Here is a 26,168-nt window from a genome sequence, read left to right on the forward strand (position 1 = left end):
TCGGTCTGTCATGGGCTAGTGATATAGGCCGTTATCGCTTTTTAAAGCGGTAGCTTTAAGGCTCCCGTTCAGCGGAAAACTCAGAGTTGACCGCTGATGGCGACACCTGCATTTCGTTTCTTTTTGTATTTTCAAGCTAATAAAAGCTCCGTTTTCGACGAGAGTAGCCCCTTTGTGGTTAGAATGTGATACCCCATCGATGCAGGCCAAATTCAATTTGTCCTCAGTATCGTGTAGAACGTTTAAGGCGGAACATCAATGTATAAGTTGTAAGTGCAGAGCTTTATTTTGGTGACTTCCTGGTGGATTAGAACCATTGGGCACACAAAAGGGATCTAGTGAAAAAAAAAATCAATATTCACTTTTGCGTCATTGTAGGGTACTGAGAAGGGCCAGGAGGCTTTTGACAGATTTCAGTCCATGCAATTGTACACACAGCTCATCCCGATTGTGAACCCCGTGGGAGCCAATGTAGTGGAATGTGCGCTAGAGAAATCCTGGACCGCTGACGAGCTTCAGAAACAGTGCATCCTCAATCGTCACCATAATTAGTATAACAGCTAGTTAACTCATCACCGTATCGTTCTCGCTTTCATATCCCGTACGTCAGCAAAACGATGACCTCGCGTTTGATTTATCGATGCAGACGTCATTTTCAACAAATGAAACCATATCTGTATACAAAACATAGTAATTTCTATGCTTTCTATATCATGCAGACATGTCTGCTGACAAGCTTTACCCGCCTAAGCTCATATTTTGATCTATCGAAAAGATCTCACGGTTAAAAGAAGTTGACGAGAGTAAGACATCTTTTCTGCTGCCTTCATTCGACATAAAACTCCCTTGAAACACGAACAGCATAAATGAAACGTACAGAATACAGAAATATTAGGCAGCCCAAAATAAATACAGGCTGGGCTCACTGATACTTCCACGCGAGGGTCTTCGCGCTATCGAAGCATCGAAATCAAGCGCACTATAGTCGCATACAACTTAAGTCTGCAGTGAAGCTCCGCCCACACTGAGCCTCCGCGCACAGAATTCTTCCATGACGAAAAAGTAGTCCGCTGCTTAAACATTTCTTGTTACGTAAACAAGAAGCTTATCACTAGAAAAAAAATTATTAGCTCTAGGGTTTTGGCCGCCGCGGTGGCTCAGCGGTTATGGTGCTCGGCTGCTGACCCGAAAGACGCGGGTTCGATCCCGGCCGCGGCGGCTGGAATTTCTTTGGAGGAGAAATTCTAGAGGCCCGTGTACTGTGCGATGTCAGTGCACGTTAAAGAACCCCAGGTGGTCGAAATTTCCGGAGCCCTCCACTACGGCGTCTCTCATAGCCTTAGTCGCTTTGGGACGTTAAACCCCATAAACCAAACCAAACCAGCTCTAGGGTTTTGACACGGCGATTGTTTTATACAGTCAAGCATTAAAAAGATGATTTCGGTTACAGTTGCGATTGGCCAGCGGAGTAATACAGGACGCCGCGGACCGCGGCCCAGTGTTAGCAACTGCTGTTTTTTTAAGTTGTATCCTACTATAGTACTCATTCTCCTTCAGGTTAAAATCTCATTGTGGCGTTTCAATCTTCACTGACTTGTTCGCGTTTCATCTGAGGCTGACTGTACAGGCGCATTGTTATTCTAACCTTGCTCGATCTGATGCTGTTATTGGGTGAGAAGACCTGAAAGCAAACAGTTGGCAAGCCTGACTCATGCAAATTAATCATGCGTAAAGAGCAGTAATAATGTGCTGAAATGTAGGTTAAAGCTGTGAACTTTAACCTTCACTCGTTTTGTGTTAGCGCTTTCTGCGTTAACTATCTATCGCCATTCGTTCACGTATTCGCTGATGAAATGGAAATGTTTTTTGAGAGATAAGACTGTTGCTTTCACTGCTTTTTGCATTGCATAATGGTCGCAAAACATGACTGAGGTTTGTACAGTTTGCTGCTGTTTTCTTTCATTGAACTTATGTCTGTATTTTTCCTTTGCTTGTTATCAACCCATTAATGTATGCACCATTCTCTACTGGCCTACACTACAACTAAATAAATAAAATATTACAATAAATTTGTCTTACCCTGAAGAGACGCTATGCATCGAATTACGCATAGCGTGGCTTTAGAAAGAAACTCCTGAACGAAAAGTCATCGGACGCACTCCCCTTAGTGACTTCCTTTACTATTCCTTTCTGAAGGGCTTCTCTGCATGACCGAAAGTACAGCAGTGAAGCGAACGCGCTCAGGAAAAGACCGAATTCTAGTCGGAAATGAATAAGTTCAGTTCCTCTCTCTATCTTACCTAGATCAGAGAATTATCATTTACTTTGACGAACCAGTGCACAGAAACGCAAGGGAGTAGGCGAAGGAAGACGACACAGAGAAAAGCGTTGTAGTTCAGCAATTTTCAGAAGCGCGCTTACAAAGTCCCATATTTAAAAAGTAGAAAGTTTTCCAATCCTGACAGGTAGACAACACGAGGTAGGCAACCCTGCTAAAATTTTAGTCTTGGTTGAGCAAGCAATGCTGAAAAAACACTATATCACTGCCACTAAGGCAGAAAACGCATGCAAAGAGGAAGCTGGAGTTATGTTCATCACTTCATGTTACGCAAGACAAGCCAGTGTCACCACCCTCAAGCAGTCCCTCCGTCTCTCAACTCTAGAATCACGCCGCGTCGTTTCCCGCCTATGCTTACTTCACACATTTTATCATAACACAAGATCACGGCACGCTCTATTAACCGCCCCACTACGAACGTCCTCCCGGCTCAGTCACGGTAACCCGATAGCACGCATCAGTGGCCACACGTCTGCTTACAACAACTCATTTTTTCCCAACGCAATAGCACTCTGGAATTCACTGCCTAACGACATCGCTGCATGCACTGATCACAAAACATTCCGCGAGAAAATAAAAATTCACCTCACATAGATCTTGATCACTTCTGCACTCTTTGTAGCGAGTATTGCTTGATATATCTTTAATGAATGATGTATCACCTGCTAGGGAACCCTGATGTGACTACAACACCTTTTATGTTTGTTTGTATGTTTATTCTTTTTATTGTTATGCATGTTCCCATCATCACCGCTGTAAACCAATATGTCCCCCCCTTATGTAATGCCTTCGGGCCTTTAAGGGAACAATAAATTAAATGAAATGAAATGCCCTACATGCATAAAATTTCACCCACAAACTCAAAACAAATCAGTGCCCCTTGAACTACTCCGTTGCGCTATTTTTCAGCGGTGCATCAAAGAGTACAAGGACAACTAGACGAACAGCAAGCGCTGTTCAAGTATCATTCTCCTTGGCCTCAAGGTGAGCACGGGAGTTTAAAAGATCCCACTGCAAGGCGACCCAAGGCATACTTTCGAGAGTGGGGTGCGGACTCCTCGAGAGTTGCATAAGCGGCGCTGCAGACATCCTTACCCCGGAGGGCACTTCTTGCACAGTAATCGTTGCGAAGAAAAAGTGGTGACAGTATTGCCTGCGGATGTCCCAGCTAGGGCTGACCTCAGCCTGTTTGGGCCTCTAATGTTTCTTGCCCCGCGTCAGGACTAGAATTCAAGCCTGCTATAATTCGTGTTCGCTCATTACGAAGTTTGTAGCGCTGCACTACGCCCTGTCGAGCGCTCAAAATATTTGCCATATTAGGTTTGGTTTGGTTTGGTTTGGCTTGGTTTATGGGGTTTAACGTCCCAAAGCAACTCAGGCTATCAGAGACGCCGTAGTGAAGGGCACCGGAAATTTCGACCACCTGGGGTTTCAGGGCCATAGCTGTATGACACAACCAGTTTGGAAAATGTTAATAAACTTTCGGAACTGTCCTGTCGCCACTTTGTGGAACTTAGCAGACGGGGGCTCCACCTACGAGCTGCGCAGTCTGCTACTGGCGACGCTTTGGAACTTTTTTTTGCGACCGCAACCACGTCTTCAGCAAGGTTGAGAAGTTCATGTGAATGCTGTAGGTGGCGCTAACTTGCCTGACGATCTCATTGGGGGTCTAGCCCAAAGGAAATAAGGACGACATAGACATAAAGGAAATAGGAGCAGCGCTCGTACTGTTTCCTTTGCGCTGTACTTCTCCATGATGCCTCACCGACTGGCCCACACGAAGGTAATAGTCGATGCTGTTTCTCCCTGACGAATTTGAGCGCGAGATTTTCATCCGTGAGCCGTGTGGGATGCCTCGTGAGATGAAGGAGTACAGTGCAAGGAGCGACGGAAATGAAAATGATGGGGGTAACATCAAGAGACGGACAGAGAGCAGTGCAAGTTAGGACACAAAAGAAGTCTAATAATATCCTAGCCCAAGTCAAGAACAGAGGCCGAACTACGTAACGCTCTCTTTCGGAAGCCCGTCTCAAACCCTACTCCTGTTAGTCTGCCCTGACCACGGTCAGGGCTGGCCAATGGGAGCGGGGTTTTTATAATGTTGTCTTCAGATTGAGAGCGTTGCGTAATTCGACCCCAGGATACAGACTTAGCTGGGACATAATCGACGGCTTATGAGGGTGCATGCTGCAGGTGCAGCTGGTACGGGACAGGTCTAATGGGCATCAGTGCATTGAGGACACAAAGGATAGGAGAGGCCCTCGCTATGCGAACTTATCACAAAAAAGCGTGCCGGAAGTGACGTGCTTTCGCAAGGGCTACTGGGACTGTCTGGCTCATCGCGCAGCTGCGTCGTCTGCATCATCCGTCTGTCAGCTGCCGGCGGCCTGGCGCCACGCGAGACCGTCTGCTCGCTTTGCTCTTCGCGGCGCAAGTACATGTACTGCAATGGCGAGTCAACTGGCGAGGCGGAGTCCCAACTTCCGGCTTCAAAAAATGTGATGTAACGGCCTCTTCGCAAATTCTTTCCTTCCTCCATGGTATCAGTGGGAAACATAGAGTTTCTTACTATTACCTAGAGGGAAAGCTGGCAACCCGTCTATGGGAGTTTGCTTGGAGGCCCCTCGAGACCACTTCAACCATCATCGGCGCTCAAAGCATCATGGGGCGGTGAGCTACCGACTGCAGAACTACAACTTTTGTCCAAAAAATAATAGAAAAATAAAGCTGTTCGATAGCTACGAATGTCCTAACGTTCAATATCCTGTCTGTAAATTGCAACAAACGAGCAGAAAACAATGTAAATGCAAAATTTGCGCAGAATAAGAGATGACTAGCTTTCCTATTGGCCAAGTAATGAACACTACAAAAACTAATATTTCGTAATTAACGAGCGCTATTTTAAAAGCAAATATGTTTTCAAAAAGAAATGTTGTTGCTTAGATATTTTAGGAGGTTTTTAATGCCATTTCGGAAAAGTGAAACCTTTTAGTGGCGTCGCGTGTCGTTGCGCTTACACTACTATGGCTTTTGCACACTGCGTTCGCGCGAAAGCCGTCTGCGCACACACGAACAGCGTTTTCGGAATGAAACGTCTTAGTAATGACACTCCGTGTTCCCGAAAAACTACGACTGTTCCGCAACAAGTAGCTCACCGTCCCATGATGCTTTGAGCGTCCATGGTGGCTGAAGTGCAGCGCCACCAGCTTTCCCTCTAGGTAATTGGACAGTTTTAGCTGAGCGTTTTTACGGCCAGCGCAGAGGAGCAGACGAGCGCCGACGCCATTGCGCATGCGCACGCCGCTGAGCTGGCCAGCGTTTCTACGGAGCGAAGCTTACGCACGCTGGGAAGCCCTCTCCAGCGGAGCGATAGGCAGCGCGCGAGCGTGCTTAAGAGCACGCGGGCGTGTATGCGTATTCAAGATGGCAGCCTCTTTTTTGCATCTAAAACGCAACACTTACCCAATAAATAACTAAAAACACAGAATCCACATTTACTAAGTAGTTTAAGCGCATTCTTAGCTGGCTTAATTGATATTATTTTCCCTCTAACTCGAATTGTGACCTATAGGTGGAGAAGCACAGCAATTCGACTCTAGTCCGGTCGAGAAGACGGGCGATCCGCCCGGCTGAAACTCTTTTTCTCGCGCGCGTCTCCGCTGGTGCATTCGCTCACCCGCTCCGCCCCGCTGGTCGTAAAAACGCTCCGCTAAGACTGCCTGGTGGGAAAGGGCCCTGTCCTGCAGCGGGCGTAGTTGGGCTGATGAGGACGATACCAGTGGGGAGTTCCGCGGCGGACAACTCCGGCTTTGGGATTGTTCGCCTCGTGTCTTTTGGCGGCGCGCTCACCTTTGTCGTTGGCCAGTAGGGCGCGCGGCTTGCGCGTGGTTCGCTGGTGGTGCGGCGGCCGCAGGTGCTGCGGGTGCCGTGCGCGGCTCACGTGGGGCGAGTGCTGTGGCGGCGGGGGCGGCGGGGCTGGCATCAGGTGCGGCCGCGGCCCGTCGAACACTTCGGCCGAGAAGTCGGCCCGGCGCCGGGCCACGTCGGCGCCGCCTCGCCCCACCGAGCGGCCGCTGGCGAACGATGGCGTCACGTGCGTGTAGTCCGGGATGATGTTCTCGATCTCGGCGATGCAGCGGCCGTTCTTGCAAGTCTGCGAGAGAGGCCGTGTCAGTGACCTGTGGTGCGTTTGTCGCCGGCGAACCCTTATAAAAATGGTCTATAGACAGTCTATAGACTTCTTATTGATTGTTGACTTCCTATAGATATTGCTTTTTGTCTATTCATAACGTGCAGACTGTCTATAGACAAAAGTCTACTAAAAGTGCATGGCCATGAATCTATAGATTGTCTATAGACTGTCTATAGCATTTGCATTGCCTATAGACTCTTCTCTAGGATTTGTCGAGCGACACTCTATAGATTTTATAGACTGTCTAAGACTTATTTTGTAAGGGAAGGGCGACGATAGCGAAAGACACATTCTAATTATAACCTGCCCAAACTACACCTGCTTTGAGGGGACCAGGTAATGCAAAGCTCCGGATTTTCATTTGTTTTGCTGTTCTTTATTCAGTGTTCATTTTTACAATTTCTGTTGTTTGTATTTTGCGCATTTTAATTTTTGCCCTTCTTCAGCTTGCGTATTTAGATTCTACATTTTGGAATTATGTTCCTGCATGTGTGTTCATTTCCCTGCCCGGCTCACATCCTTGAATCGGGATTTTTAAAAAAAATTGGAGGCAACACTTAAGTGCATGACACGACAGCGCTGATGGGTTAATGCGCATATATGCGGAAGTGGTCATCCTCAACTTTACAGTCATATATCCCTAGGGATCGTTACCACTCTGGGCCCAGAGGTGCAGCGGCTAGGCGACACACCCCTACCATGCGATGGAAGGTGCTGCCACCGACAGGGCATGTGCGACCCATGGTGCTCTTTCCGAGCAACCTCCCGTGACATGGAAGTTAAACGTTTATTGGGGTTTAACGTCCCAAAGCGACTCAGGCTATGAGGGACGCCGTAGTGGAGGGCTCCGGAAATTTCGACCACCTGGGGTTCTTTAACGTGCACTGACATCGCACAGTATACGCGGGCCTCTGGAATTTCGCGTCCATCAAAATACGACTGCCGCGGCCGGGATTGAACCCGCGTCTCCTGGGCAGCAGCCAAGCGCCGTAACTACTGAGCCACTGCAGAGGCAACAATCATTAATTTAACTGCCACCTGCCGTGGTGGTCAGTCTGCTCACAACCGAGTGGACAGGTTGCGATGACGTCACAGTGTCACGTGACCTGGGTGGCCCACCTGCCTCCTAGGTTGCTCTCTGGGAGCCACATGCCAGAGGCATGCTCGTGTTTTAAGCTCAGGGTGGTCCTTTATCAAATACCAGATCGCGAAAGTCTTATCTGTGCAAGTAAATCACTGGGGTTGCTCATTCACAGTGTGGGCTGTTTGCAGGTCACCGTCGCCTTCTCCTGTTTATTAACGCGGTAGCCTTAGAGGCCTCATTGTCCAGAAAATTCGGCGTTGTCGGTGTCGGCGTTGTGAGCAAGAAATCACGAGCATGCCTCAGGCAGGTGGTCTCCAGAGAGCAACCTTGGAGGCAGGTGGGTCATCTAGGTCACGTGACCTAGTGACGTCATCACAACCTTCCCATCGAATAGTGAACAAACTGCCCACCGTGGCAGGTGGCAGTTAAATTAATGATTGGTCGCCCGGGAAGATCAACCTGGGGTGCACAAGGCCCACCACCGGGAGCACCTGCCATCACAGAGCGGTGGCGCATCGCTTAACCGCTGCACCACTGCTCCAGGAGGGGCATGAGGACTCCCAGGGATCTATGGATGTAAAGTAGAGAATGACCTTCTGCATATATGGGAATTAATCCACAACTGTATCACGTCGTACGCTTATGGTGGAACTTAATTAAGTGTTCCCTCCAACTATTTCTTTAGGCTTTACGTCCATTTATCCCTGTTTAAAATGGTCGCCTTATTCTTACTGGTGATGTTAATAGGACAACAAAATAGGACATCTAAAGTTTGTCGCTGGTGACCATTGTCGCTGATTTACCACGACGGGCAGCAGTGAAATCTCTACTTGATTAGGCATATCAAATTTGAAAACCCTGTTCAACAGTTGCTTATTGTGACGGCTTCAGTGTTTTTTTCTTTTTCAGTCCATACAGAAGGCCAAGAATAAAAGGTGGAAACTGGGAACGTTTGCTTATTGCTTCTCGTTTGCAGGCTATGTCCAGCTTCTGAACTTTGACTTATAACTTGAATTCTGCAGAATAAACTTCGTAAGCGTCTTGCGTTGAATTCATGGTTTAGAAGCAAATGGTTGCCAGGGTGCCGCCGGTTTTGTCTCTTGTAGCAGACGACACAACACGCCAAAAAAAAAAGAAAAGAGCAGAAGAAAAAACTCGTGCCCAAAGATACCGAAGAGGAAACTGGGGTTGGGAGAGTGTAGCATACTCAGCGTGCTCTTCCTCCTGATCCGTTCCTTTATTTTATCGCAGCCGCCCTCCCTTCCCCCCTGCTCTTACCACGTGCCCGGGAGTGCTAATAGGCAGGATCAGCTCTATTTCCGGGTGACATATGCGGCGTCGTATTCAAGGTCTGTGATTTCTCTTTCTTTTCCTCGCTGACGTCCTAGATAAAGCTTTCAAGGTTGCCAGCTTGCGTAACCCGTTATTAAAGCTCCTCTAGGCGCCGGGAAACGGAAGAGCGGACTTCCTTGTCCCGTTGATTTGCCTTGCCTCGGCCCGCGAAGCAGCACAAACAGCCTTTTCTCGTTGCATGAGCGCGCTTTCAAGTTTTCGTAGTAACTCTTCAAGCGCAGCCGTAGCTCGAATAACGTGCTTCCCTGGCAGGCGACCAGGAGGAGCGCCGACTGCAACTGTCCTAACTGTAGCTCTATTCGTTCCGATGTCTGCGAGGAAGAACCGTTGGAGACAATATACCGGGTGTCCCAACTAAATGTAACCAAACTTTTTAAAAAGGCGAAGTCCCCTAGTCCAGTGAAACCAACTCAGGATTGTTCATAGTCGCGTGGCCTAGTCTTGAGTATTTTTTCGCTCTTCAAAGTTAATTCATTAGTTAAGTTTCATTAGCTAACTTTTTAATTATTGACTTCAGGAAGAAAATGTCAATGCAACAGTTTCAGATCACCTCGAAAAACCGCTAGTAGTGCTGTTTCCGTCAAGTAACGATTTACGTAGCTTCATTTATTGCCCTTAAAAGAAAATTATCACGTGACCAGCTGCTCGCTCACTTCTCTGCCCCAATGTACGCCCGAAGTCTCATCGAGGAGAGGACTTCAGAAAAAACGGATTTTATTCTTTAAGGCGCGTCTTGGGACGTTCAAGTGGCACAGTTGTCATGTGGAAGCTTTTTCTTATTGTGCGGGTTATGGTTAAAGGCCGGTAAAAAAACTACTTTACGTAAATATTTGCTGCAAATGTCTCAGTAAGCTGTTTCTCAAAGCGATCTACAACTTTTCCATTGACACTTTGTTCCTCAAGTCAATAATTAAGAAGTTAGTTAATTAAGCTTGACTAATTAGTCAACCTTGAAGAACGAAAAAATACTGCAGACTAGGTCACGCGACTCTAAACAACCCTCATTTGGTTTCAGACGGCTAGGACACCCCGTGTTTTTTAAAAGCTTGGTTACATTTAGCTGGGACCCCTGGTATACGGCATTTAGTATGGACCGATGCCCGCTTCTGTTTTTGAAAAGGTGCCAGCGCCACCTTCATCTATGAAGTCACGTTCGATAAGAGTATATTTTTGCGCTTAAGGGTACCCGTATTTATTCCACCTCGACTCTGTCATGACGTGTATTATACGAAAGGTGGATTACAGGATGGGCGGTTGCAGAATACACAGTTAGGGATGGCTTATGACGCTGTTGCTGTTGTTGCTGCGACTGAGAGAAGGATGAAAAGGAAATTGCATGGGCCTGCCAACTGGCTCCAGCCGAGCCACCCCCCCCTGCCACGTGCAGATAGAGGAGAGTTAACAGATCAGAGGAAATATATAAAGTAAAGAAAAGACGCGCGTCGCAGATTTGAGACGGGAGTGACCTGTAACGTGGCGACGCGGGCTGAAAGGCTGTTCCATCCCTTGGCCGTAACTAGGAAGAGAGAAATTTTTATGACCTTCTCTATGCATTAAAGCTTCTTAGAACACCGTCAGCGTGAGCTATTTTATCTGTTTCAAATAGCTATTTTACGTTTGCGGCGTGTTAGACGGTGGGGCTTTGATTAGTGCTGCGATTGCACTTCGGCGTGTCATCATGCGAGACTAGGCTGCGTATTTACGAAGCAGAGTTGACTTGCTGCTGTGCTTGAACGAACTAGTACATTCTTCCCAAGAAGAGCACAAGGACGCGAATAGTGACTTTCGGAAAGACAGAGCTCGTCCTTGTTTGTGACCTTACGCAGATGAATACTGACTCTTCGAAGCGCATACCGATTGAAGCTTCAACTATAGGCCAGTGTGCTGTACGCATTTACAAGCGGCCCTTGCCTTTAGTACTTTTTAAGGCGAAAGCCTTTAATGCCTCATACTGTCTTTAGCAGACGCGTGGGCAGCCGTGTCGACAGACGCGTCGGCAGATATGTCCGCCTTTCGGCGTCACTGCTTAAGCAGAAACTGCGCCGAGGGTGGGAATCGAACCAGGGCCTTTGCCATTCGAAGCGGAGACGCTACCACTCTGCCACGAAGGCTCAAGGTTCCAGCATGAATAAAGGCGCATCTAGTGAATGCATGGGTTTCATAAATAAAATAAAAGGAATAAAGTCAGGAAAAGGAAAAATAAAAAATAAAATAAGAAAATAAACAAAAGTAAAAATTAAAAAAAGATGAAAATAAAAATAAAAACAATAAAAGTAAGAAAAGGAGCAAAAAAAAACAAAATATGAAAAATAAAAAAGTAAATAGAAACAAACAGTGCGCCAGGAAACGCTTTCGCCTTGCAGCACTTTAGAGAGCTAAAGTGCCCCCTGAATTTTTTGTCTCGGAAGCTGCACTAACGCATGCTCGCAAGAAATGAAATATTAGTGCATGTAACAGCAAGCTGGTCAATGATAGCAGAGCGCGTTGGTCTGTTCGGCCGTGAGTACGAATCGCATAGAACTGCACTGAGGCGGCAAATGAATCGTCACTGACGAACACACTCTACTGAACAAATTCGTTCTAGCATGCGTGACCCCTCGAGCTGAAAATTGGCTGCGTAATGTATTTTCTCGTTGAAAGCCAGTAAATTTTATACGCATTGATTTGTGGTGTTTTCTTTTGTCTTTTATTTGCCCCTGTTGTCCTGCATATTTGTTTCTCTTTTGAAACATTTTTCTTCTTTTCTTGTGTCCGATACTTTCTCGGGCGATGTATAGCGAAAATAATTGCGAAAACTTTATAAGCACCCTATCAAGCATGTTAGTGTAAATACTTGACTGCAGCAGTAGCTTGATGTCGTCTGGAATGGCCTTTCTTGCATTCATGTAGCAATTCAGTGTTATGCGCAGCAATTCAGCATTCATGCAGCAATTCAGTGTTATGCACAGCAATTCAGCATTCATGCAGCAATTCAGTACAGCGCTTGTTCCTGTGTATTCTTCCTTTCGTCCCCGTTTGTTCGCGCTGTTTTTTGCGAAATGCATCAGTGTTATGAACGGGCAGGCAACCTTTGTTCTCTTCACTAAGTTGCAAACGGGTAAACGTGGATATTTAGTGTTTTATATCAAATTCCTGCGCTTTTCGAGTTACAACAGTCGCAACTATCGAGCCTTGTGCGCAGTTGCTGACCGCATCTGAACTGGCAAGCTCTTCGATATCTTCTCACATTAAGGCATCTTCCACCCTAAACAAACCACGGACATTGGAGTAAACTGTGCCGAACTTCAAGCGCTTTACGTAACTCGTCTCAGAACATGATCGCAATGATTACGAACACGACAACCGCCATGTCAGCCTTTCCAGAGCAGATGCCAGTGTTTCTTGTTCTTGGTAGGCACTGAATGGAACTATGCCTGAAAGTGCAGACATCGAAGGTTCGGCACCAGCTGAATGGCCAGCACTTTTCATTTGTAGTTATGAATTAATTCATATGAGAGATAAATCTCAAGTGAACAAATTGTTCGGAACAGATTAAACCCTACGTTCATTGTGGCTAAGTAAAAATTTGAATAGCCGCCGCGGTGGCTCAGTGGTTATGGTGCTCGGCTGCCGACCCAAAAGACGCTGGTTCGATCCCGGCCGCGGTGGTTGAATTTCTTTGGAGGAGAAATTCTAGAGGCCCGTGTACTGTGCGATGTCAGTGCACGTTAAAGAACCCCAGGTGGTCTAAATTTCCGGAGCCCTCCACTACGGCGTCTCTCATAGCCTTAGTCGCTTTGGGACGTTAAACCCAAACCAAACCAATAATTTGAAGATTTGTTGCATTTAATACCTTCTTCCTGGATTATAAGTCTTGCTTAACGTGCTCAATGCGCGCCAAGACGGGAAAAAGCCTGTGAAAAGCCCACTCGTGCAAAAGCCACAGTGTGCCTGGGCTCGCAGTTCGTATCTAGGTTGCTGCAACTCTGCCCGTGGCTCTGAGGAAAAGGGGAATCGCGGGCCCCACGAATTCACCGCACGAATGAGATCAGTTCGGCTGTCGTGCCCCAATCGGAAAGGTGCAGCTTTTGTAAAAAGTATGGGTGCCAAGAGGTCGTCATCTGGGCCATCCAGGCTGACTGTTCTGTGCGATGAGCGGTTATTGGACATGCTGCATAAACGCTCTTGAATGTGAACTGGCTGCTCGATTAACGAAAAGGACGCCAGAGAAAGTTTACGGTTTATATGGCTTAACGTCTCAAAAAGCGACTCAGCCTATGAGGGACGCACCAGAAAAGTAAAACAATGTGAGCTTTAGAAGTCGAATACACAGATCATTAAACCCACACAGAAAGGCACAGAAGGCAAACAAAACTGAAAGCTCACTGAACGAATATTGCGATAATAAGCAGAAACTTCGTACAGAGGCATAGAAGCACGCAGTATGCGATGGAAAAGGTAGGTTTTCTAGCTCACAAGAAATTAGGATAGCTATAGAAACCATATCCGCTCCTAAAAGACTGCCTGTTTGGGTAATCAGAGAAGGTTAAATATTCATTTCGTGAAGGCTGGTGCAATGAAATGCCGTTAGTAAAAATCAACACGTAGACGAGCTGACAGGGCAGAATTCAACGAGCTAGTTTTCATGGTTACGTCCAATGTCCTCTTCTGAGTCGGCATATCTCCGTTTCGCATCAATGTGCTCAGCTGAGCGCATGTCCGGCGAGCTATCGTGAAAGGAGTGCGCAAAGGAAGTAGCTGGACAATTATTCCAGAAATGCTGCTTGATTCCAAAAGAAAAAAAAAACTTGAGGAGTTCAAGTGGTTTCGAATTAGGTAAGTGCTAAAAAGTCGAAGTATTTCTTTTCGCGTGCCCGGTAATTCGCTGTCTCCATCCCGGAAACCTACGGGGGGTATGCTTTGCGGCACTGGAGTCTCCACTGGCATCCTTTGCAATTATCAACTTTTGTGGCTCACTTCTTCCATGAGGCGCCTCTATGGGAATGAGGACTGCACTCACGACACCTGCAAACATTCAGTCGGATGCAGTCATCCGTCCATTTCAGCTCAGATCACTGTCCTTTTCTTGAATTCGACTGATGAGCGGTCCCCTTGACCAGTAGCTGCAGTCCCTAGCTTCTTCTAGAAGACAGCTGTTCGATTCATTTGCAGAAGTACAGAAATAAATGTCCACACATTATGCCCAAAACAACGACAGATCGATGTTTACTCCACCAACAGAAACACCAGAAATTCTTAAAATCTGATCCCCCTGTAATGCACAGCGTTTATGGTCGACGCTTATTACAGTTCTACAGTGCAAACATATGTAATGATATTTAGTTCAAGAAAAAACATCCATTAAATTTTAATATTGTGTGAAAACATTTTTGTGCTGTTCATAATTTCCTCCTTCGTGTCTGACTAATATATATTGTGTCGTACTTTTTTTGTTACCATATTTTATGCTGCCAAGCGACTGTAGGCGTCCAACTAGCTTCAGCTGTTGGCCCAACAGGTTTCAATGTGCTGTTTATTTTGTGAATAAAACTGTATTGTTTAGAACTATACATAGTCGACAGGTCAGGTAAGGTGACAAATATGTATATGCAGTAAAGAAAAAGAGCATTGCTGGAGTCAATTCCGTATCTTCGTCTATTCTTGAAATTATACTGAGTGTCGTCGTGGTCACCATTCTGACGCTCTGTCCACCACCAGAAAACTACTTGCCAGGAGTGTTCGGCAAGGCGCAAGTGCATCAATTCAATTCAATTCAATCTTACCTGGCCGTCTCCACAGGGTGAGCCTTCGGCAGCTGGTCGGTAGGACACACAGTAGCCCGACGAGCTGTCGTAGCAGAACAGCTGGGCGCACACTCGGGAGTCCTTCTGCACAGGTGTCAGGGTAAGAAAAGTTCAGAACGGCAACGTTGGTCCAGATGCAAATGATTTGCGCGCTTATGTAGAGGTAACCCTCTACGCGAATGAAACAGTCGAGGTTCATCAAAAATAATAAAGAAGTGAAATAACAGCCGAAACGAAACAGTCCTGAGTTCGCTTCTTTTAGTCGCATGTAACTTTTCACATCTTTCTTCTGGCTGCGATATTGTTTTCTCTTCCTTGGGGAGGGGGCAGGTGCTAGTTTTGCTGCCAGTTCAATCAAGAGCAAACGATATTGGCAGCCGTCGAAATCACGCGGCGCTCACACTTGATCTACCCACGCCGCCGGCCTCGGCAGCGGAGTTCGATCGCTCTTGTCATTAAACTCCCAGTGTAAACGTGGTATTATAAAGCAGAAGGCACCGCAAGAGTATTTCAGGTTCGCGAAAAGAAAATTAGCGATACTCGTGATCTCAGTGCATAAATAACAAAGAGCAAGTACTTCGCTAGGCATATTTCTGGCAGTCTTTTGCAGTTGCGACAGTGTGAGCCTGTTTGTGCAAGAGGACGGTTACTAAACGAGGCCTCTGTGCACAATGAGCTGCTCGGACGTTTGCGCATGTCCGAGAGTGGCCGCCACTGTTGCAAGACAAGTGTGATATCTGATCAAGACCCCCCTTTCGACGGACGCATCGGTAGCCCAGCACTTCGGTAACGCTATCAGAAATTCGGGACTGATGCTGGCTGGCGCCGCTAAGCCTCGCCGCTTATGACATTTCAATGAGAGAAGCCTAATTTTTTCACTAACTAGTAGTACAGACAACAAACTAGATTTCCCCGCAGGTGATTTCCTCGAGGTGATCTCCCACATATGGCAAAGGTAATGGCGCGCCTCGATGCCTTCCCTAACATTTCTTCCAAAACCATGAAAGAGTGAAATAATGGGCGTGTATGGAAACGACGACAATTAAGAGCCCTTTCGGGTGACAAAAACTTGAATTTTGAATAATCTACAGCTCCAATTGCTTCTTATAGTGGCTTAAATAGAGCAGAGACTGAGCTCTCCATTTTTCGGAACTGTGTTTGTCGAAAAAAAAAAATGGTGAAAGTTGACATTTTTCACTACACGGTTACCTCATCTCATGCTGTAGGGCCATACGTCCATTAGAGCATAGACGTCGCGCCATAGTTGAGAGGTATAACACCGCAACGCAGAAATAAAGAGGTTCTCAAACCACATTTTTCCCATCGTTTCGATTGTTTTTTTTTTTCTGGAAAAGATGCAGCTGGTAGTTTCTTGACACGCGCCACGTGATGGCGCAAATAACGAAATAGACCACAGACCTGAATTAGTAACGGTTGCATCGAAGCATCTCTAGACGTGCATGGAACCCGAACTTATAGTCTAAAGCGCGGAGTTTAAGCCGGCTTGACATTGTTTATGATCAATTCATTGTTATGACCATTTATGTTATCTGCAAAGCTGTTCTGAATCGATGCCCTCGCTGCGTTCACTGTATTCGAGGACGTGACAAGCACCATAGAAGCACAAATGGAGTGCCATCGCCAGCATGTCCCTCAAGCATTTCCCGTTATGAATGCAATACTCTCTTTCATGTTCACAAGGAGGAGAAGTGCACAGGACAACGCTTTCATGTGTTCGTTATGATGTTTTTCACAGTTATTTCCACTGAAGCCTCACCCAGCTCAGTTCAAAGGTCTTTAACAGGGGTCGAAGCCGTAGGACTTGAATCGACTTCGTTTGATGGCGACTTTGAAATTCCATCGCCGTGAGAGAGTCGCTTCCAAGCATTTGAAAGCAGTTTCAATGTAGAAAGAATAAATTATTTAAGGACATGCTCATCCGTATGATGCTGTTAGGTATTACTTGCACAGCGCAGTATGTACGGAACTTATTTTCTGGTTCTGCTTCATTCTCTACCGCTATATATCGTCTCCTTCCTTCTTTTTAGCTTAACGCAAAGACGACGAGTACACGAAGTGCACAAAGTTATGGTGCCACAGTTCCTGCAACATCTGTACCTGGAGCGAGAGCATGGACATGCGAAGAACAACACTGCTGCTTTCCACGACCGTGACTGCTATCGCGTGAAAACATGCTTCGTTTCTTTGAAAGCTCTATTCTGGCTCGGTTGACGCAACTATGACAGAAAGAGGGAGAGGCGTAGCACGCATGCGTTTTGTTATGAACTTCTACTACAGAAAGATGAATTATTTCATTCGATTGAACACTGGGAAGAAGCTGCGAAAACGTGGATCTACACTCAAATCTATCTGCTCCTTGCACGCCGCCACCGCCGTACCTTACACATCAAAAGTGTGCGGGAACGAACAAGGTGACTAAAGTGAGAATTTTTCTATACCGAGCACACGCCTGGGGTCGTGTCCCCTCGTTTAACCACTATCCAGTTACACCTGTATCTTCGTGACATTTATTATGCTCGCCTCAACGTGGGGGTTGGTCGCTCAAGCAAATGATTCAAAAGTCTCTAGCTCAAAATGTAAACGCGCCACCCTGGACAGCCCTTAAAAAAAGTTTTAGGCAGTCTATAGACTTCTGTCTATAAAGTCTATAGACTGTCTAAAGAGAAAAGTCTGTAGGCAATACAAGTGCCATAGACAGTCTATAGACTTCTGTCTCTAAAGTCTATAGACTCTCTAATAAGGGAGTAATTACTCATTGGCATCCACCCAAGCGCAGCCATACGGCTACAAAGGAAAGCTATACAGCTTTCTCAGAAACTTCGTAGTTAAAGAAAAATTCGTCCTGGTCCGGGGTTCGAACCCGGAACCACCGCCACACCGGAGCAGTCGCTCTACCAATTGAGCTAACCGGGACGGCAAGCTTATGGTAGGGCGAGAGCGAATTGATCAGTAACTCGAAGTGGGAATAGTGTTGGTCAAATGTTTAGGGGAATCCCCCAAGGTGGAGTAGATTTGTAATAAGGGAGTAATTACTCATTGGCATCCACCCAAGCGCAGCCATACGGCTACAAAGGAAAGCTATACAGCTTTCTCAGAAACTTCGTAGTTAAAGAAAAATTCGTCCTGGTCCGGGGTTCGAACCCGGAACCACCGCCACACCGGAGCAGTCGCTCTACCAATTGAGCTAACCGGGACGGCAAGCTTATGGTAGGGCGAGAGCGAATTGATCAGTAACTCGAAGTGGGAATAGTGTTGGTCAAATGTTTAGGGGAATCCCCCAAGGTGGAGTAGATTTGTAATAAGGGAGTAATTACTCATTGGCATCCACCCAAGCGCAGCCATACGGCTACAAAGGAAAGCTATACAGCTTTCTCAGAAACTTCGTAGTTAAAGAAAAATTCGTCCTGGTCCGGGGTTCGAACCCGGAACCACCGCCACACCGGAGCAGTCGCTCTACCAATTGAGCTAACCGGGACGGCAAGCTTATGGTAGGGCGAGAGCGAATTGATCAGTAACTCGAAGTGGGAATAGTGTTGGTCAAATGTTTAGGGGAATCCCCCAAGGTGGAGTAGATTTGTAATAAGGGAGTAATTACTCATTGGCATCCACCCAAGCGCAGCCATACGGCTACAAAGGAAAGCTATACAGCTTTCTCAGAAACTTCGTAGTTAAAGAAAAATTCGTCCTGGTCCGGGGTTCGAACCCGGAACCACCGCCACACCGGAGCAGTCGCTCTACCAATTGAGCTAACCGGGACGGCAAGCTTATGGTAGGGCGAGAGCGAATTGATCAGTAACTCGAAGTGGGAATAGTGTTGGTCAAATGTTTAGGGGAATCCCCCAAGGTGGAGTAGATTTGTAATAAGGGAGTAATTACTCATTGGCATCCACCCAAGCGCAGCCATACGGCTACAAAGGAAAGCTATACAGCTTTCTCAGAAACTTCGTAGTTAAAGAAAAATTCGTCCTGGTCCGGGGTTCGAACCCGGAACCACCGCCACACCGGAGCAGTCGCTCTACCAATTGAGCTAACCGGGACGGCAAGCTTATGGTAGGGCGAGAGCGAATTGATCAGTAACTCGAAGTGGGAATAGTGTTGGTCAAATGTTTAGGGGAATCCCCCAAGGTGGAGTAGATTTGTAATAAGGGAGTAATTACTCATTGGCATCCACCCAAGCGCAGCCATACGGCTACAAAGGAAAGCTATACAGCTTTCTCAGAAACTTCGTAGTTAAAGAAAAATTCGTCCTGGTCCGGGGTTCGAACCCGGAACCACCGCCACACCGGAGCAGTCGCTCTACCAATTGAGCTAACCGGGACGGCAAGCTTATGGTAGGGCGAGAGCGAATTGATCAGTAACTCGAAGTGGGAATAGTGTTGGTCAAATGTTTAGGGGAATCCCCCAAGGTGGAGTAGATTTGTAATAAGGGAGTAATTACTCATTGGCATCCACCCAAGCGCAGCCATACGGCTACAAAGGAAAGCTATACAGCTTTCTCAGAAACTTCGTAGTTAAAGAAAAATTCGTCCTGGTCCGGGGTTCGAACCCGGAACCACCGCCACACCGGAGCAGTCGCTCTACCAATTGAGCTAACCGGGACGGCAAGCTTATGGTAGGGCGAGAGCGAATTGATCAGTAACTCGAAGTGGGAATAGTGTTGGTCAAATGTTTAGGGGAATCCCCCAAGGTGGAGTAGATTTGTAATAAGGGAGTAACACTATTCCCACTTCGAGTTACTGATCAATTCGCTCTCGCCCTACCATAAGCTTGCCGTCCCGGTTAGCTCAATTGGTAGAGCGACTGCTCCGGTGTGGCGGTGGTTCCGGGTTCGAACCCCGGACTAGGACGAATTTTTCTTTAACTACGAAGTTTCTGAGAAAGCTGTATAGCTTTCCTTTGTAGCCGTATGGCTGCGCTTGGGTGGATGCCAATGAGTAATTACTCCCTTATTACAAATCTACTCCACCTTGGGGGATTCCCCTAAACATTTGACCAACACTATTCCCACTTCGAGTTACTGATCAATTCGCTCTCGCCCTACCATAAGCTTGCCGTCCCGGTTAGCTCAATTGGTAGAGCGACTGCTCCGGTGTGGCGGTGGTTCCGGGTTCGAACCCCGGACCAGGACGAATTTTTCTTTAACTACGAAGTTTCTGAGAAAGCTGTATAGCTTTCCTTTGTAGCCGTATGGCTGCGCTTGGGTGGATGCCAATGAGTAATTACTCCCTTATTACAAATCTACTCCACCTTGGGGGATTCCCCTAAACATTTGACCAACACTATTCCCACTTCGAGTTACTGATCAATTCGCTCTCGCCCTACCATAAGCTTGCCGTCCCGGTTAGCTCAATTGGTAGAGCGACTGCTCCGGTGTGGCGGTGGTTCCGGGTTCGAACCCCGGACCAGGACGAATTTTTCTTTAACTACGAAGTTTCTGAGAAAGCTGTATAGCTTTCCTTTGTAGCCGTATGGCTGCGCTTGGGTGGATGCCAATGAGTAATTACTCCCTTATTACAAATCTACTCCACCTTGGGGGATTCCCCTAAACATTTGACCAACACTATTCCCACTTCGAGTTACTGATCAATTCGCTCTCGCCCTACCATAAGCTTGCCGTCCCGGTTAGCTCAATTGGTAGAGCGACTGCTCCGGTGTGGCGGTGGTTCCGGGTTCGAACCCCGGACCAGGACGAATTTTTCTTTAACTACGAAGTTTCTGAGAAAGCTGTATAGCTTTCCTTTGTAGCCGTATGGCTGCGCTTGGGTGGATGCCAATGAGTAATTACTCCCTTATTACAAATCTACTCCACCTTGGGGGATTCCCCTAAACATTTGACCAACACTATTCCCACTTCGAGTTACTGATCAATTCGCTCTCGCCCTACCATAAGCTTGCCGTCCCGGTTAGCTCAATTGGTAGAGCGACTGCTCCGGTGTGGCGGTGGTTCCGGGTTCGAACCCCGGACCAGGACGAATTTTTCTTTAACTACGAAGTTTCTGAGAAAGCTGTATAGCTTTCCTTTGTAGCCGTATGGCTGCGCTTGGGTGGATGCCAATGAGTAATTACTCCCTTATTACAAATCTACTCCACCTTGGGGGATTCCCCTAAACATTTGACCAACACTATTCCCACTTCGAGTTACTGATCAATTCGCTCTCGCCCTACCATAAGCTTGCCGTCCCGGTTAGCTCAATTGGTAGAGCGACTGCTCCGGTGTGGCGGTGGTTCCGGGTTCGAACCCCGGACCAGGACGAATTTTTCTTTAACTACGAAGTTTCTGAGAAAGCTGTATAGCTTTCCTTTGTAGCCGTATGGCTGCGCTTGGGTGGATGCCAATGAGTAATTACTCCCTTATTACAAATCTACTCCACCTTGGGGGATTCCCCTAAACATTTGACCAACACTATTCCCACTTCGAGTTACTGATCAATTCGCTCTCGCCCTACCATAAGCTTGCCGTCCCGGTTAGCTCAATTGGTAGAGCGACTGCTCCGGTGTGGCGGTGGTTCCGGGTTCGAACCCCGGACCAGGACGAATTTTTCTTTAACTACGAAGTTTCTGAGAAAGCTGTATAGCTTTCCTTTGTAGCCGTATGGCTGCGCTTGGGTGGATGCCAATGAGTAATTACTCCCTTATTACAAATCTACTCCACCTTGGGGGATTCCCCTAAACATTTGACCATAGACTCTCTATAGACAAAAGTCTGTAGGCAATACAAATGCCATAAACTGTCTATAGACTTCTGTCTCTAAAGTCTATAGACTGTCTATAGACAAAAGTCTGTAGGCAATACAAATGCCATAGACAGTCTATACTCCTCTGTCTCTAAAGTTTATAGACTCACTGTAGACAAAAGTCTATAGGCAATACAAATGCCATAAACTGTCTATAGACTTCTGTCTCTAAAGTCTATAGACCGTCTATAGACAAAAGTCTATAGGCAATATAAATGCCATAGACAGTCTATAGACAATCTATAGATTTATGGCCATACACTTTTAGTAGATTTTTGTCTATAGACTATACATAGACAAAAAGCAATATCTATAGGAAGTCAATAGAGTCAATAAGAAATCTACAGACTGTCTATAGACTATTTTTATAAGGGAGAAGCCAAGAGGTGCTGTGTCCAGCACTTGGCGGCAGTCAAATTTGCTGCGTGTCTTCACGTATCAACGGTCGAAAAGGAAGATGGACGTACGAAGCAGGCCGTGGTTCCCCGGTCCCTGCGGCACTGGTCGTCCAGGCTGAGCATGGATCCGGGCAGCATTCGCGCCAGCAGCTGGTTCTCGTGCGGGTAGTTGTACAGGCAGGAGGCCGTCTCGCCCAGCAGGAAGTGGCGGAACTGCTGCACGCTGCACGAGGACCAGCGGAAGCCCCGTTCCGTGTGCCGCAGGTCGCTCATGATAAAGCCGTCCTCCCAGGGACACCGCTGGGCACCCGGACCTGCAGGCGCCGTTTCGCGTGTCAATGGTTACCGACAGATACAACCAAACATGTGGGGGAAAAAAATGTCGGCAAGGAACGAGCTGTCACGGACTCAGCCTCCGCTGACGCCACTGCCCCCCCCCCCCCCCTCTCTCTCTCCGAGGGCCGCCTTGCGTGGTGAATCCTGTCAATCAGGGCCTTCTTAGTTACATCACTTCAAGCCAGCTTAGTTCGTGGCGTTTATTAGCGAACCAGCATGCAATCTGGCGGCTCCGGCGGAATTCTTATCTAGTCGGAGGCCTTTCGTGGTTGCTGCACTACAAGCAAGTTTGGTTTGTTTGTTTGTTGTGGTTTAAAGTCCCAAAGCAACTCAGGCTATGAAGGACGCCGTAGTGAAGGACTCCGGAAATTTCGACCACCTGGGTTTCTTTAACGTGCACTGACATCGCACAGCACACGAGCCTCTAGAATTCCGCCTTCATCGAAATTCAGCCACCGCGGCCGGGATCGAACCCGCGTCTTTCGGGTCACCACCCGAGCGCCGTGACCACTGAGCCACCGCGGCGGGGAGTTTGGTTTGTGGCGTTTATTAGCGAACCAGCATGCTGGTATGTGGTACCTGGTCTCAGGTTCCATGGGCTGTGCCCGAGCAGTATCTCATACTTAAAACGCAGGGGTAACACTGTGCAGCGAGCGAACGCGAAAGGCGGCTAGGAACGACCACTGCTTAGTCGTGTGAAGACCTCTTCTCCCTGATGTTTTCCATTTTATTTTATATGGCTAGGCTTCGAAATGTCACGTGACGATTCCTGCTAGTTTTTTTTTTCTTCTTCCATAGAATAAAAAAAAAAAATGTGACGTCGACTGTCTAGCCCGGGATAGTGCCAATTGTCTTCTTCGAGCACATCTTTTCGATGTAGAGCTACAAGGGGCCCTGCATGTGTTGGCCTACGCGGTTAAGCTTACGCCAAAGAAATGGAGGTAAGACGCTTACTCTTCCTTAAGCAACAGCGTAAACAATGCACATGGCGTGGAACTGCATCGAGAGCTTACAGACTTCGCCTTCTGCCTTTTAAACTCCGGGAGTGGCAAGAGAGTGCTTACAAAATATTTCGTCCCAAGCTTGCAAGACGGCGCACGTCACTACACTCCCACGATCCTTCCAGCAGGCGAGGCCGTATCAACTCCAATGGCCACTACTGATGCCCGCGTCCCCTTGTGGAACTGTTAAATTTGTACCGACACCTTTGTTAATTTGTAGTTCTTCGTGATTTTGTCTTCCCGCCCTTTTCCGTGGTGTACACTGCCGCCTTGTAATACAGCGGGTGTCCCGTTCGTTCTGTTTGTTTATCATACGGCTCACCAAGTTTCCAACAGCAGCCACGAAACGGAGCGCGTAGTTTTTCCCGAGGTCATGGTGAAGGGGCAAATGTATTAGAATTAGAATGACACAGGATTGGAATAGAGCAGTTATAGTGTATCGGTCATGGAGCTCATGTTACTTGCTCGTAAGTACAGATTGCTTTATCGCGAATCATATCAGCATAACCAACTGGCGAAAGGAAAATGGGACTGTTCTGCGAATGTTTCTAAGCGAAATGATTTTTCCTCAGCTTCACGGCAGCGTCCTGATAAGGATATTGTCCCTGGACCTGTAGTGCCAGAACTCTGGAAGATACGCCGCAGCTACGCGCTCGTCTTGGCAGAATTTCAGTATTCTTTGCTCTTTTTTTTCTAAGCCACGTTTCAAGCAGTGCAACGGCGTTATCCGAACGCAGCCGCGGTGCTGTAGACCATACCTCCCAGGTAGCCAGGCGCCGGAGATCCGTCGTGGACGCATCCGAGCAGGTGTCCCACCTCGTGCGCCGCCACGATGATGCCCGAAAAGCCACCGCTGTCCTCGATGATGGCTACGCTGTTGACCTTCTCGAGCCGCTTGTTGACCACGCAGGCGCCTCCTACGTAGGCGAACCCTGCCGTGCCACGGTTGCAGCGTCCTCCCTCCAGGTGCCGCCGGCACATGTCCAACTTGGTGACGACCACGGCCAAGTCGTAGGTGGGCAGCCTGTCCTCGCGGTACAGGTACTTGCCCATGTCCGTCAGTGCTCCGGCGACGTCGATGGCGTCCTCGTTGGGCGCCCTCAGCCTGTTTCGCTCCAGGTACGGCGTTGCATCTCGGTCCTTAGCCACGATCATTCCGGCCAGACTTATCTTGACCCGCGGACTAGACAGCAGCCGGTACCGCAGGTCGACGCCGTTCCAGAAGCTGACCAGGTAGCGCTTGATGTCCGTATGACTGCGGCCGTGCAGGAGGTACGTGTCGTAGTCGACGATGAGCAGGATCTCGGGCCACACTGTGTCCGGGTCAGAACCCGGCGCGCGCCGCCGCCGCGACTTGCGGCCGTTCGCCCCTCGAGGCGAAGCAGTCGTCGTCGATGTTGTGTTCCTGGCGATCCGGTATCGGAAGAAGCCGTCGTCTAAGTGAGCGAAGTCGCTGAGCGTGCCTTGGCCTCCCGTCTTGGCGTCGCCGTCTTCTCCCGAAGACGCTCCGCCTAGTCGCTTGAAGACTACGTGTCTGGGGGAAGCATCTTCGTCCAGGAAGCCCTCGTCGTCAGCGCTGCCCTTCGGGTCGTAGTAGGTCTCGTCCGCGCTGACATTCAGCCGTGTCGGAAGAGGCGCGATGGCCAGGTCTTCTCCGAGTGTCCCCTCCTGGAAGCGCATGTGTTTAGAGGTCGCGGCAACGTAACGCTTTCTTCTGAAACGAGTGACCCTTTTTTTTCCCATCAGTCTTGAGGCTTTTTAATGAGGTTCACGTGCAGTTTATTTGCGATTAAATCACAGGCATTTCGGCAGTGAAGCTAGTTCTTGCCATCATCGCACATCCTACAACACGCCGCAATAACAATAGGCCTAGCCTGTACTTTCTTGTTTGACGTATTCATGGCCTCAGAGATTAGCGTCGAGAAATCAGGTATTAAGAGAAGGTGGCCCTGCACTGCCTGAAAATTAATTATTTAGGGACATGCTAAAAATACACGTGGGAATGCAGGTCACAATAAAGTAGGAAGCAACACATGATACACGGTTGCTGGCTAAATTTAAAGCTGCAACCACTGCGATTCCCACGTCTACGAACGTAAAAAAGCAAGCTTAGCTGACTACTGAGTAAGCATGAGAAAACCTAATAGCAAGACATCGTGCATAAAGACGTAGCAAGTTTTCATGTTGCACCGCATGGCCTCCAGTTCTTTCAACTACCATCCATCATCCCTCCGTTACCAGCCTACATAACTGTTTTTATAAACATTTCTTTTCGAATGACTGCTTATTTTTCTATCCTTTCTTATTTTCTCAATACAAGTGCCAAAATACAAACATGAAAGTCGCTCTGAGTCTTTTATTTTATTGATTCCGAATGTCTAGAGCGCTAATGGTGACGACAGGTTTGAAACACGATGCATACCGATGGGCTACTCTCTGGATATTTCCTGACTGAAATTGACGCTTTATTTGCTTAACCAACATGAAAGGTGATGAGAAAAGTCATGCATGTGTGCTTTTGTAGAATAGCATACGGCCAAAGTTTCCTCGTGGTTGTTGTGAAAAGCGATAAACAAAGCACTGCGAGCATTAATACTCTAATAAGAGAGGCGTGTAGGCGAGGTATTCGCAAACCAGGCACGACGCTTCCTTCACCTGGAGCACAGCACAAGGAAAGCATGCGTATACTCACCGCTACGTCGGGCAGGCTGGATACGTCGATGCTTCGTGACAATCTTCCCCTCACCGGCCGTCTTTCGAAATTTACTACGGTTCCTCACGAAAAGCTGCGCGCCTAACTGCCAATGCTCACGCAATGACAAACAGAAGCTAGCGAACTGCTCACTACTCACGAAAGGAACTCGTGCGCGAGTTCGATTATTGGCAATCATGGTTGCGTTTATGGCTGGTGGTCAGTAACGAACCGTC

General features: G+C 47.6%; 1 protein-coding gene across 3 annotated transcripts in view; it reads right to left on the minus strand.

The window, feature by feature from the left end:
- LOC149334869 (A disintegrin and metalloproteinase with thrombospondin motifs like) overlaps positions 1–26,168 on the minus strand; it is a 248,035-nt gene that overhangs the window by 5,438 nt on the left and 216,429 nt on the right. For all 3 annotated transcript variants that reach the window (XM_089551502.1, XM_089551504.1, XM_089551503.1), the window contains exons 5-8: positions 23,999–24,908; positions 21,973–22,217; positions 14,730–14,834; positions 6,188–6,491 (exon numbers count right to left, since the gene is read on the minus strand). In XM_089551502.1, coding sequence (XP_089407628.1) covers positions 6,188–6,491; positions 14,730–14,834; positions 21,973–22,217; positions 23,999–24,908 — 1,564 coding nt within the window. The remainder of the gene's footprint in view (positions 1–6,187; positions 6,492–14,729; positions 14,835–21,972; positions 22,218–23,998; positions 24,909–26,168) is intronic.

Source organism: Amblyomma mixtum, chromosome 7, assembly GCF_055824585.1.
Source record: "Amblyomma mixtum isolate Tamu chromosome 7, ASM5582458v1, whole genome shotgun sequence".
NCBI lineage: Eukaryota > Metazoa > Arthropoda > Arachnida > Ixodida > Ixodidae > Amblyomma > Amblyomma mixtum.